The sequence below is a fragment of the Rosa chinensis genome, chromosome 4 (assembly GCF_002994745.2).
Source record: "Rosa chinensis cultivar Old Blush chromosome 4, RchiOBHm-V2, whole genome shotgun sequence".
Lineage (NCBI taxonomy): Eukaryota > Viridiplantae > Streptophyta > Magnoliopsida > Rosales > Rosaceae > Rosa > Rosa chinensis.
In genome coordinates, this window is record NC_037091.1 from 30,239,667 (window position 1) to 30,253,425 (window position 13,759).

General features: G+C 36.3%; 1 protein-coding gene and 1 long non-coding RNA gene across 11 annotated transcripts; both read right to left on the minus strand.

Annotated features, from left to right (window-relative positions):
* Window positions 1–3,490: 3,490 nt before the first annotated feature.
* Window positions 3,491–6,565, minus strand: LOC112199093 (BAHD acyltransferase At5g47980). The gene is made up of 4 exons (XM_024340150.1): window positions 6,554–6,565; window positions 6,362–6,455; window positions 6,094–6,281; window positions 3,491–4,465 (listed from the first exon to the last, which is right to left on the minus strand). The coding sequence occupies exons 1-4, from the start codon at window positions 6,563–6,565 to the stop codon at window positions 3,491–3,493; spliced, it is 1,269 nt and encodes a 422-aa protein (XP_024195918.1).
* A 2,553-nt stretch (window positions 6,566–9,118) lies between these two features.
* On the minus strand, window positions 9,119–13,391 carry LOC112196290. Of its 10 annotated transcripts, none has more exons than XR_005809327.1 (10): window positions 13,063–13,391; window positions 12,873–12,962; window positions 12,693–12,750; window positions 12,093–12,152; window positions 11,462–11,562; window positions 10,878–10,933; window positions 10,679–10,748; window positions 10,524–10,598; window positions 10,329–10,402; window positions 9,119–9,925 (listed from the first exon to the last, which is right to left on the minus strand). It is a non-coding gene; the product is annotated as an uncharacterized LOC112196290 (long non-coding RNA). The 10 variants fall into 10 exon arrangements; XR_005809325.1 differs by having other exon boundaries at window positions 9,119–9,541; window positions 9,830–9,925; window positions 12,873–13,391; XR_005809324.1 differs by having other exon boundaries at window positions 9,119–9,511; window positions 9,830–9,925; window positions 12,873–13,390.
* Between the last annotated feature and the right edge of the window lie 368 nt (window positions 13,392–13,759).

Genomic DNA, 13,759 nt, shown 5'->3' on the forward strand with positions numbered 1-13,759 from the left:
CTCTAGTGGCATTTATGTAAATATGTTGGTTTTTAATATCCAAAATATAACACAATTTTAATCTAGTGGCCTTATGAGGGAAAAAACTAGTTGGTGGCCTTATGGCTAAAAAAACATTTAAAGATGCACTTATATGTAATTAACCCTATTTTTTATTAGCATACCTTGGACAATAACCCATGATGGCTTCCCCCATCGAAAATTGGCTACACAGAAGCCGAACCTGCAACTTGTGCTGATTTGCTTCACTTTCTTCGATTTGTCTTTGCTGCAGCCAACACTCATACAACATTTCCCATGATATTGTGTTTGCCCAACACTTTCCGCATGTTTTTGGCTTGAATCCAGACGGGTAGCCTTGTGGAACCCAAGTTTGATCTTGATGCTTCCATTGCACATTTCAATACATCATTTTCAATCAATTAGCTAACCACATTTGAGATCTACTTATTATCGACTAAAACATTGACCGCGCAACATCATGATAAGACATTATGTAGCCCAAAAATATGATCCCTTTAGAAAATTGTGAAAGCTGAAATTGCCATAAAAAGTAGTCCATAGCATTTATTTGATTTAGAACAGTTTATGACAGGACCCGTCCTGAAATTTCCCCCTAAAATTCCAGGTGGCCCTGCAGGGCCCACTTTCTCAGAAAATTCGACAAAACTTCCCTTAAAAGTGGACAACCCTAACCTGTGAAAAAGACACAATTAATACGCTTCTATGTATAAACTCATTTCCAACTCTTGAAGCCACCTTGCTCCCAGAAAAGCAACCCATTAACCAACCAAATTTGTCACAACCGAACCTTCCAATTTTACAACAATCACAAATTTATTCAAACTCAATCTCAACCCATAATTATACATATATTCATATGGAACCTCCCGAGGTTATCAGAGCAATCTATGAAAAATGAAATATAATACACAAAGTAGGTTAACGGGTAACCTACAGATGATAGATGGCAGTGGTGGTGTTAAGCCTCAACTCCTAAGCCGAACTGCTACACTGTGAACTGGGCATTTTAAAACGAAAGCCCTAGGGGAGAAGTATATAAAAACGTTAACGTGAGTAGACAAAAATCAATGTTCTTAAATAATCGAAAAATAATAGGAATTTATACTGTCCGTCGTTTAATCCATTCAAAAGTCTAATACATGCAATATTTGTAAAATAAATATTCGAGCTAATTTATACAACACTTTTGCCATTTAACAAAGCTCGGAACTCAAGCTAACACATGTCAGCCCCGCTAACCAATGAATACTCAGACTAGCCCCGCTAGCCAAATAATAATAAAATATGGGAAAGAATTTATCACCATACGACTAAGGAGCCTCCCAGACTCGGGTCGGAGTCTCCCAGACTCTTGAACCTCCTAGGTTCTATCTCAACTCAGCCACAAACACATAGTAAGCGGGGAGGAATAGGCTAGCTAGTAATAAAATAATTAAATAAAATGACCCAGGTAGGGTGGATTAAAATCATACGAAAATAAAAATCAGTAAGGCTTTCCCAAAATCTCGCACGAATAAAAATAAATATAATTAGATGACGTGACCCCGCACGCAAAAATGTTCTCGAATTTGTTGACAAAATAAGCGGAAAGTATAATACAAATATAATCCTTTCAAAAGCTAGAAAATCAATAAATAAATTATACTAAAAATTTCCGGAAATTGCCTTGGAAATAAATCAACAATATTTTCAACAGAAATCATAAGTCTAAAATCGAGCATAAAAAAAAATCTCAATCCAAAAGTCCAATTCATTTATCAATTTATATTCAAAACCGATTAAAGTGTTCGATAAAATAAATTGATATTTATATAAAATCAATAATTCAAAAATTAATTTGCATGCATCAATTAAAATTAAAAGTCCACTTACAATAAACGGCTAATCCTACTATCGGTCGATATTTTCCTCCAATGGAAGCTCCTCAAGTCCAGTACAAAAATAATATTCGTAAACAACTAAACTATTTTCGGAAAAATTGGCAATTACATTAAAATTATAAAAGCTCTACACATAAAATTGTGGATAACTCCTTCACTCCTCCTTGGATTTAATCCAAACTTCATCAATAATATCGATTCATCAATTTACAATTTCTAGACAATTTCTGAGAGAAATCCGACAGTCGGATTCTCGTAATTCGATAACCGAAGTTCTATATTTTTTGAAAATTCATAATCAATTCAAAACTTCTCCAACCTTCACCAAAGTCACATATACAAGTTCTAAATCAAGTATAGAATTTAACTAGCTAAAAACAGAACCCGGAATCTTGCCCTACGCGCCTCCATGAGCCACCGACAGTGGCGGCGCGTGGGGCACAACCTCTAACCACCAAATTTTACCAGCAGCTTCCTCTCAACAATCCAAACATCTTTCTTAACTACAACAAATTCAGAAAATACCTTGAACTGGCCGGAAACCAAGCAAACCCGAAAGGACCCGATTTGCACAGTGAAATCTTCCAGCTGTGATTTCTTCCTCCACGCTTCAATTCGCTGCAAAAGGCTAGGAAAGCTTGAAGGACGGCTCAAGCCGCTTCTAAAAACTTGGTTTTGTTGCTGGAGGTGGACAGATTTGGAAGAAAACGGCGTTGACCTCTTTCTACTACAGTAAAGTTTACGGCCTTGGTTCACCGTTTTCCGGCCAAATCGCCATGAGAAACCAGTGCTGGTGTGTCAAGGAGGAGAAGGCGAGTCTAATAAGCCAGGTGGCCGGACAACGAAGAAATGCTGTTGAACAGTGATCATCGAAGAGAGAGAGAGAGAGAGAGAGAGAGAGAGAGAGAGAGAGAGAGAGAGAGAGAGAGAGAGAGAGGGAGCGCGGGAGGGAGGAGAGAGAGAGAGAGAGAGAGAGAGAGAGAGAGAGTTACCCCGGGGTAGGTTCTGACCTACCACAGTAAATTTTTCAAATTTCTACCATTTACTGCTAACAGTAACTTTAGTATTTCGCTTGTAACTTTCGCATACGAATTCCGATTTTTAAATACCACATATGCACGCGCTCGTTTTAATGTCCTCTACGACTTTCATGAAGAAAATTTTCTCAAATTTTAACCCGAGCAAAAAGTCAACTTTTAGGGACACTAAAAATACCGAAAACAATTAAAATGTAACCGAAATTGTCATTCCTCGTTTAATAACAATTAAGCATGTACAATTTTGGTTCGGGACGTAACAGTTTAAAAGTTACTAAATGAACAAGACATTTATGTAACCAGATTAGTAAACTTTAAATCTAAATAAAATTATAACTCAGACGAATGAATCAAAAAGCAAACTTAACATGGAGGCTGATGTGAAAAGGACATGAAAACTAAACAATTTACTTGTAATAACCATCTACTTCCTCATATGACATGTTTCCAGGCACAAGAAACTCCACTAAGCATTCATGCTCACAAAAGATGAGGCTTTATTTATTTATTTATTTATTTATTTTTTGTCTTAGGGGTTAGGGTCACATATCAAATAACAGTGGGATTGAGAGAAGCATATGCAAGCAGCTCCTTATTGGTTTCAATTACAGCCATGTCCTCTTCTTTTAAACTCAAGAATGCTTCCATGCCTTCACCGTCTTTTGTATCAATCAACACAATTGTATTCTTGATTTTCATACCCGGAAAAGTGACCCAAGATGGCTTTCCCCATCCAAAATTGGCTTCATAAAAGCCAAACCTGCACCAACTGCTGCAGATATAGTTATTTATATCATTATTATCCATTAAATCTCCATGCTCTATAAAATTTTGGCAAATAGCATCCCCGCTAACTCCCTCGCCATATTTCACTTTAAATTCCTCAATGCTTTTCCTGATTATGGCAACTAAGCTTTGAAGAGTTGCATCACCTTCTTGTGTCTTTGCTGCAAAGACATGTCCTACAAGATTTCCCATTAAATTAGGATGCTTCAATACTTTCCTCATGTTTGCTGCTAGAAACAGCATAGCTGGCCTTGTAAAACTCAAGTTTGATCTTGATGCTTCTATTGCACATTTCCAAAGAAGTGCTGTCACTACTTCAACACGAGTTGGATTTGGAACGGTGGCACTGGTGGCTTTAGACTTGAGACGTACAATATTTGAGGCATCAAACACAAATCTCTTATTGACGCAAGCTTCACTATTAACATATTCCCTGGAAGTTGACAATGAGTTGATGAATAAATCTTGTTGTGGGTAAAGAGATGCTGGAACACAAAATTCTGTAGCTGGAAGAGCCACTACATCAGAGCCAAGGCACATTGCTGCCCAGCTACGGATGAATGTTCCGAGTGTAAACCCGTCCGCGATCTTGTGTGAAATGGTAATCCCAATTGCAAGTCCACCACATTCAAAGAAGTTGGCTTGGACTAATAGGAGATAGCCTGTGCTTTCAAATGTTGATTGTAGATCATTGGGGAGTAATTGACTTAGTATCCCAAAATTGTGCTTTTCCATAACCTTTGATATGGGACAATTGACACGAGTTTCAATAAATGCAGCCCCATTGTCATTGCAACAGATTGAAAGAATGTTGTTGTGGCTAAATATTTTTCCTACAAAGGGATAGAAGCGGCTGAGGGTTTTAGATAATGAAGTTTTCAGAAGCTTAGATCTTTTGGTAATCATAGAGTGGAGATGATCAACTATATTGATCTGATGATCAGTAATACTATTGTTGGGGTAGAAGAAAAGTAGGGGGACATATAAATCTGGTAAAAGATGATCAAAAATAGAGAGGTTGGAAGTTCTAAGGTGGTGAAGAGAAGAAGATGATGGTGTAACTGTTTCCTTACTGATTACTTCGATCACTATTTCTGAACACATTTTGCTCCAAATGTATATGAGTTTCTTAATAAAAAATTCATCTATATAAAGACAGATGTTGACGTAATGGAAGTCAGCTTCTCTCATCTTCTGTATGCATTTTATGACCATTAATGGATAAGGCGTAAGGGCAGTCGCACCGGCCTTTTTTTCAAAAAAAAATAAAAAATTGTGGCCGTCGTCACTATATGCTGTTTTGCTCATTAATATTGTGCCATTTTCGTGAAGTAAGTGTGATGTGTACCTGTTTTTTGTATAATTGATTAATTTATTTTATGTTTAAATTTGAGGTTAATTATTGTGTATTCTTAATTGTTAAGTGACAAAAAAAGGAGTAATGATATACACACATTGTAATATATTTAATACACAGCTGTTCTTTTAAAAAAAAATTTAAATATGTTTTTACCCTCATAATTACAATGATAAACTCAAAAAGAAAACAAAAAATAAAAGCTATGGACTGCCATAGATGATAGGACGACAGTGATCATCATTACTAATTGGTATTGGCTGCAGAATTTCCTCTAACCATGCAGCATCGATCGCATACAATATATGGTATGAGTGAGTCTTCATCTATCTATGAAGGTGGAGCTCCCACTTTGATTTGCAGCGGAGAGGATCGGGCATAGCATATTCTTTTTCATCATTTTCTTCCCAGTTTATGCTTTCTTGATGAAAAGATTAATGTATTGAATTTATGCATGCTTGGTAATATCATTTTCTTCCAATTTTAACCAAAGCTAGCTAACTGAGCTATAATCTACAATAGATTGGAAATATATGTATGATTAAATTTTATGTCGGCAAATTTGGTTCTTGTTAAAAATTGAATATACATGATTTCATGTGTTTTTTTTTTTTTCTCCATGAGTAGGGGAGAAAGAGGAACTTTCACAGAGAAAATGGAACAAGAAATTTTATGGGGCCTCTATTTAGAAAATAGGATTAATTTCAGTTTACCCCCCTGAGGTTTGGGGGTGTCATCATTTCACCCCCCAAACTCTCAATTTCACTTTTTTACCCCCTGAACTTTCTGATTTTTGTCTTCCGTGCCCAATTTCTCATTTTCCGTCCAAATTGGACGTTAAGTCTGACTATTTGACCCACTTTGAGGCTAAAATAGTCATTTCAAGGCAAAAAAACAAAAACCCAAAACAAAAAATAAAATAAAAACATTTCTCCTTCACCGCTCTCTCTCTCTCTCTCTCTCTTTCTCTCTCCGATCTGTATCTCCAAATCTATCTCTCTCTCAATACCTCCCTCACGCGCCTCGCCGCCGCCAACTCCTCCGACCCCTCCCCTTCTTCGAGTCCAGCTCCGCCTTCCTGTCCTGCTTCTCCATCTCCAAGTCCTCTGTCAACTCCCAACTCTCCCTCTCCTGCTTTTCCAAACCGTAACTCGATCCCACATAGTTGTGCCCCATCCTCACCAATCTTTCGAATCCCTAGCAAACAGTATAAGCTCAACAATCAAGCCATCACCAATGTTTTTGTATCTAAAACAGAAACTACAGAATACCCTTACCAATTTCCAAAATCATTTGGGCTGAAACAACAGTTTCTTTCTTTTCCAACACTCCAAAAACGCAGAAATCCATAACCATTAACCATCTGAATTCCTAGCAAACAATACACAATCAATGAAAAACCCTCATTCCATATTTCATCCAAACACAGGTCGAGATTCTTACCTTATTCGATTTCAGTCGAAACTGACCCAGTAGCTCATTTCTTCTCCAAAGCTTCAATTTTCCAGATTCCACAAACCTCAAATTCCAATCAGAGAGTAGTAAATTAGGGTTTTCGATTCACAATGACTCGAGGCGTTATCCAAAGGGAGAGGACGAAATTACTTAGTTAAGAAGGTCTGGGAGTTCGGCGGCTATGCACTGCGGCGGCGCGTACGGCGGGTCTTGCCGAAATTGGAGGTCGGAGTTAGAGGGTTATGCTCTTTGAGGTGATGACTTCATCCATGGTGGTCGTGTAACTCAGACATGGCTAGGAATTGAAAAACGACGACATGTAGAGTTTCGGGTTCCGGCGATGTGCATTCAGCTTTTTCCTGCATCGAAGCTTGAGGCTATGGTTCGGGATTTGCTCTCTAGGGCTTGCTGAGTCTGAAGGTGGTGTCGGTGTGGCTAGGTGATGGTCGGAAATTGATGAACGAAGAGGGGCAGTGGTGTTGCGACTGTGGTGGTCGTGTACGGTGGCTGTGGGAGATGCATGTCGACGATAAGGCTTGAGCTTGGGTCGGATTTGGGTGCTGGATCGATTGGAGGTGGCAGCGTGATGAGATGGTGGTCGAAGGACTTGGAGATGGAGAAGCAGGAGAGGAAGGCGGAAACCCCAAACTGATTTGGGCAGATATGAGAGAGAGAGAGTGAAGGAGAGATAGATTTCGGCAGATATGAGAGAGAGAGAGAGAGTGAAGGAGAAATGTTTTTATTTTATTTTTGTTTTGGGCTTTTGTTTTTTTTCCTTGAAATGACCATTTTAGCCTCAAAGTGGGTCAAATAGTCAGACTTAACGTTCAATTTGGACGGAAAATGAGAAATTGGGCACGGAAGACAAAAATCAGAAAGTTCAGGGGGTAAAAAAGTGAAATTGAGAGTTTAGGGGGTGAAATGATGACACCCCCAAACTTCAGGGGGGTAAACTGAAATTAATCCTAGAAAATAAGCATGTGTGAATAAAATTGACTTAGAATAATTATTTTTTTCTTTAATAACAAAAAAGGGATATATAGGATAAGGGAGCTTCTATTTATACCTCTAAAATTAGTATTTGGACATCTTTGTTTTTCTAAGTAATAGTTGACTTTGTAAACTCATGTCAAATTACCAATAAAGACATTGATAAGGGAAAAAAAAAATCTCTTCTTATCTCTACGAACAGTAATAATCTTCAATTTGGAGAAAAATTTCTCCTCCAATGTAAACCTTAAAATATATATCGCCAAACGTTATTTAACGTTGTAGTCAAAATTTTCAGAATTTTACTTCCCTCGTAAAATGAAGGATGAACTTTCAAAAAAAAAATTTGTTTTATCCAAGAACCCGTAACTCCACCAAAGTTCTCCATCACCCATAATCCCCAGGATTCATGAGAAGTTATACCATGACCTAGGCCAAAAATAGCTACAGATTCATTCCACGCCATAAGACGCAAAACATAACTCCACATATAGGTCTCATATACAAAATCTGGAATCAACATATTATAAAATACCTCATCACCCATATCAAACGAAATGATCACTAGCCTAATTAATATGAGGCTCCTCTTGAAGATCATAAAAATTTTGGTATTCCTTCAGTTGCTCGAGTCCATTCCTCTGTTACTCGTACATGGAGGATGAACTTCCAAAAAAAAAAAAAAATTGCTGCAATTCTAAATCTTCAAAAAATGAAGGAGGTCTAACTACTGATTTTTGAAAGTATAAATAGAATCTAATAAAAAAAAAAGGGCTTTTATTGATTTTATTGGACGATGGGCATTATAGGAAAATTAGAGAGGTGTAAATAGCAAATTGGTTATTTGTAAAAGCAAGTTGGAGGTTTATTAAGTGGGGAGGTCCAAATGCCAAATTTAGAGGTATGAATAGAAGCTCCCATAGGATAATATTCAGAGCGTAGATTTAATTTCCTTTCTTCTTTGAAATATTGCAATATAGTTTTTGTGTTGAAATCTTAATAAGTTGGAGTCGTGGAGATAACAACACTAGAATCTCATTAGGTGGAAACTTTATTATGATTCATATCAAAGAAGACTCATAAAGTCAATGGAGTTGGGCAAAATATTAACTCTAACATTAACAAGGATTGATTATCGATTTGTTAGCCACAATTTTAACTCTAAAATTAACTAGAGTCAGATTAGTTAGGCAGAGTATCAACTCTTAACATTCCTACTTAATGCAATGTTGCCTAACCCTTCTGGGAAGTTATTATTTCACTACAACAATTTCTAGCATTAGTGACCAATGGAGTAGTAACAAAAACTAGCAATTTTGGTCACTAATTGTGTTTAGTGACCAAAAAAAGGTTGTCACTATAAGTCCATCACTAATTCTATATAGTGACCACTTACAATACTTGGTCACTAAAATCAAAACTTTTAGTGACCACTAGATTCTGGACACTGATAGTAATAGCGTCAGTGACCAAAGAATTGGTCACTGAAGGGGTCAAATATAGTCACTAAAAGCATTATTTGGTTACTAAACATCAGTCGCATACCTATATTAGTGACCATTTCAACCGGCCACTAAAACATTGGTCATAAAAAAAAATTATAAATCTGCAAATAAATGCCTTTCTAGGCCTTTTAATATTTGGTCTCCTATACATATGTAAATTAACATCACAGGTCCTTCTCAACCAAGTATTTCTCAAATTTGCAAGGCCACTACGGAAAGGTCTATATCTGCTCAGAAAGTCACAAGAGAAGATTTGGAATAATGCAACCATGTATTACCTAGGAGCAACTGATCCATGCCTCCATTCAGATTCTAGTGAAGGAAGAACTGCTGGTTTATGCACTGCTGTACGAATCACATTAATAGCAATAGCACAATTCCGTTCCTGCGTTTCTAGATATGCACAAGATAGATCTCCAAAGGCTATTTTACCCTTGAATTTGCCTACAGCGGGATCAAGGAATGGCTCTAGCATCTCTAAAAGAAACAGTATCCTGTGTTTAAGTTCTTGAAAACAGAGAAAAGTACACAATAGAGAAGCTATTTAAGATTTCATTAACTTCACAAATAAACCAAGCTTTTGTGCACTTCTAAATCTCAACAATACCAAGAGCATATCGACAATGACATTACAAAATGTTGACATTGTAATAGCATTACTACAGAATTGATATAAGCATAGACAATATAGCCTCTACTAAGCCAAGACAATTATCCAATGCAAAAACACATTTTATGAATGAGAAAAATGAACCAACGCAATTGCAATAAAAAACTGACAACACTATTGAATACCTTATACTTTCCCAGGATATCATCCATATGACCAGAGATAGCCAGAATGACATATTTTATTGCAGCACGAGCACAAGGTAGGTAATGTCGAGCACCCTAACACGAGCAACATCAGTGTTTTTACGTAAGGAAAAGAAGAGCTATTACAAGAATGTTATTACAAGAAACAGATAAAGGGGAGATACAAAAATTGTAAATTATAATATTTGGTCTCCTATACACCTGAACATTATAATGAATACTCACAAAAATTCTGTAAATTGTGAGTACTCACAAGAATTAATGTACTCAACCTTAAATTAAATGGCAATGGGTACTGGGAATTGTGGAGAGAGTTACATTGCAACTGATTTTGAGTTGAATAGCAGAGCAACTCAGTTGTTATTCAAGTAACCTCAAAGTAGTTCAGTAATCAAGTTTTCAAACATAATTCATATGAGATACATATTTTATAAACTTCAAAGAGCTAGCTAGAACACTACTAGGAGGAAGCACACACCTTGTGTATAAGCCATCTTTAACTACAGAGCTGCTTAGTTTCTTATATAGCTCTCATACAAAGACTCCACCTCACTGACAGAAACAGCCAATTGCCAAACACAAGAACAATGAAATCTATATATGGCTCACTATGACAAAAATCAACAAAATATATTCATATAATTTGGCATACAAGATGTTTGATAAAACTCACAGGGCATTTTAGAAGCAAGAATAGCCTGATTAAGCTCTGGTTTGAAAGGTCTTCCAATCAGCAATTCAAATTAGTCTGTTTACAACAATGCCTCATTAATATATACAATTTGAAACAGAAAAATTAAAATAAATCAGCAAATTTCCTCCACTTACAACAAAGTGTACTAATACTTCTCAAGTCCACTTAATTCCAATGAATTCCACATAAGCACACTACCAATCCCTATTATGATAACAAAACAAAAGAAAAAAAAAGTATTCAAACTTTTCTCAAAGAGACGAAACAAACCCATGAATATAACTAAAAAATAAATGAAGAAATAAAGCTTCAAATTCATGTGTTGGTGGATACCTCAGATTGCAGCAAAACCTATAGCTCCTCCACCAACCACCACAAAGAGCCTTTGCCTGTGCAGATAAGATGCGGAATATATGAAGCAATAAGGTTTCTGAAAAATATAGAAAATTATACTTACTTATCTTCAAATAAGAAAGAAGACAATTTATTGGTGAATAAAATGAACAAGCTCTGAGTCCACCCAGATAGTAGTCATATTCTTTACAACCTTTCCTGCTGAGATATTCTTTACAACCTTCAACCATCAAAACTATCAATGATACAATTAAGCCCAGATCCAAACGAAAATACTCAGAAATAGCCTAAGGGACATCTTCAACCCAATCATTATTCAGAAACGGATAGCAACTTAGAAAATATAACGTCACAAATAAATATCGGGGACTAAAAGTTTCATATATTCTAGCATCTCCAATGAGTCAACAAACAAATTTAAAGCCAACCATGGCTTTCATTCCGTTCTTTTGGAAAGGAAAAAATATATATAAAAAAGAACTTTGGCATTCTTAGTAAGAAACAATAAACATTCCTAAAAGCCATAATCAGATAAATATAGTATATTTTGATATTAGATTCACCTTGAAGCTCACACCTTCTCAATATTTGCTTCTCACCAATCTGAACATCAATCATCCTTAGGGTCTCTTACTGTGGCTAAATCCCCTGTTTTCAACGAATCCTGCTAAGACAAACCTTGTCAGCCGCAACTATCATATAACCTATTGCTATCTGCTAATATAATTATCAAAATAGGAGCATATAAGAATACCAGTAACCACATTTAAGTTTAGCTGTTAATGAATACCATATAAGAATAAAAAATGGTTGCTTATAAACAAAGAGTACAAAATCAATCATGGGAGCAACACTTTTTGTTATTTTCTTGTAACCAACCCAACTTTATTTAGGGGACCATGCTACTCTAATTTTGGGGACAATATAAAGACTCTAATTAGATCAACCATGCTACTCTAATTAGATCGACCATGCTAAGTGCAGAATATTCCAGAATAAAACAAAACCCAAACAATTATTAGGGTAGATGACTGTACCCATTACACTTAGATGATAGACTTTAACTTTTATTCACATCAACTGCTCCATACTATCATGTATACTATTGGCTTCATCGTTATCATTTTAACTTAGATGAATTTAAAGATATATTAAATACGGAACACTTAAAGTTGCATATGATTACTAAATTACCTCGCTCCAGTTATTGTCATAAACTGTTGCATCTTCTCGGGTTGGCCTCTACACAACTTGCTTTGTCAAAAGGAAAAGAGAGAGATTATGCCTATATCAAAATTCAGGTATCTACTAAGAAACCAACACCTCTCTTAACTGAAATTACACATCTTGACTGAACTTAAAGTCTTAAACACAGCGAAAATTTAAGAACTTGTGTAAGTTCTCAACATTCCAAAAGGTCCCAGTTTTCCTCTCCCTTTTCCTTAGATTTCTCAGCTACCAAGGAGAATGGTTAACACAATCAACAACAACAACAATCATAGCCACTAAAGTTTGAACCTTTTGCCTCATCATGACAAAAAATGTGTGCTAAAATTCACAAACCAAGTTACATCCAGAACAAACACAAAAGGAAAATTAACAAAGGAGATGAAAGGGTAAAGTTAGAGACTTTGCTACAAATTCCTAAATCCTACGCCTAAACTATTTTTTTTTCCTCTGAGTTCGAGTTCACAATGCACAGACTTCTTTAACATCAAATAGCAAAAAGTGATGCTCCCAGGCCACTTCAATGATTCAAATTGCTACTCTTAATTGATTGAACGAACCCCTTACCTAGTAGAATCATTCCAACTTCAATCAATCCTCGAATCCCTCTCAAAATCAATGTGTTCTGCAAAATAACAACATCAAAGCTAATTCACATATAGCTAATTAGCCTAATGATCCTAATCCTAATTGAACAGTACTTAATAATGAACTAGGTAAAAAAAAAAAAAAAAAAATTAAGCACACCTGCTTAACGAGACGGTAGCGAAAGTCATGAGCGCTAGGTTTGCAGAAGACAACGGAGGAAGCTCTACTACTCATGGCAAACCAAAACCCCTGAAATTTGACGACGGAGTGAGAAGATAGGGGAATGGAAGTTGTAAACACAAGAAGAAAATTGATCATGGAAACCCCAATAGATCTAATGAATCAGGACCACTATGACCGCCAACAAGTTGCAGAGTTAGAGAAGGAAGATGGCTTTGAGCCAAATTGATGCTGCTCGTTGTTGATGTAGTGATTAATGGCTGGATCTGACCATGTTATTCCTTTAATAAGAGCAAAAGCTAGGATTCAGAAACTGGGGACTAATCTGGGTAATCCCAAGTTTGGGTATTCGGCCGATCTGAGTTACCCACTCCAAGCTGGCCTCTCTCCGTTAATTCTTTGATTCTTTTGAGGGAGTCCAGATATGGCTTAGCTCTTCAGTTTTTTTTTTTCCTTTCGCTAAGGCGCTAACAATCCCGCGTCTGTGAAATTTTTAATTTAGTTCGGTCACTAACACTAGAGCCCTTGAGAGCGATTCAATTTGGTCACTAACCAAAAAAAGTTTACTAACCAAGCGGACTGGGTCACTACTTGTCATATAGTGGTCACTAAAAATTATACAATGGGCGGGCTTACAATTTTTATTACCGCCAAATGATTTAATGACCAATGGTTTTGCTTGGTCACTAAATCTATATTATTTGTGACCACTATAATTAGGTCACTGTGAATTTGGTCACTATAGCCCAATATTGTTGTAGTGTTTTGTAATTCATTTTTGTTCCATTAAAAAATATTAATAATAATAATAAGGTAAACAAAGTGTTGAAATAAAACAGAATTCTACTAGAAAATGTGAATTATTC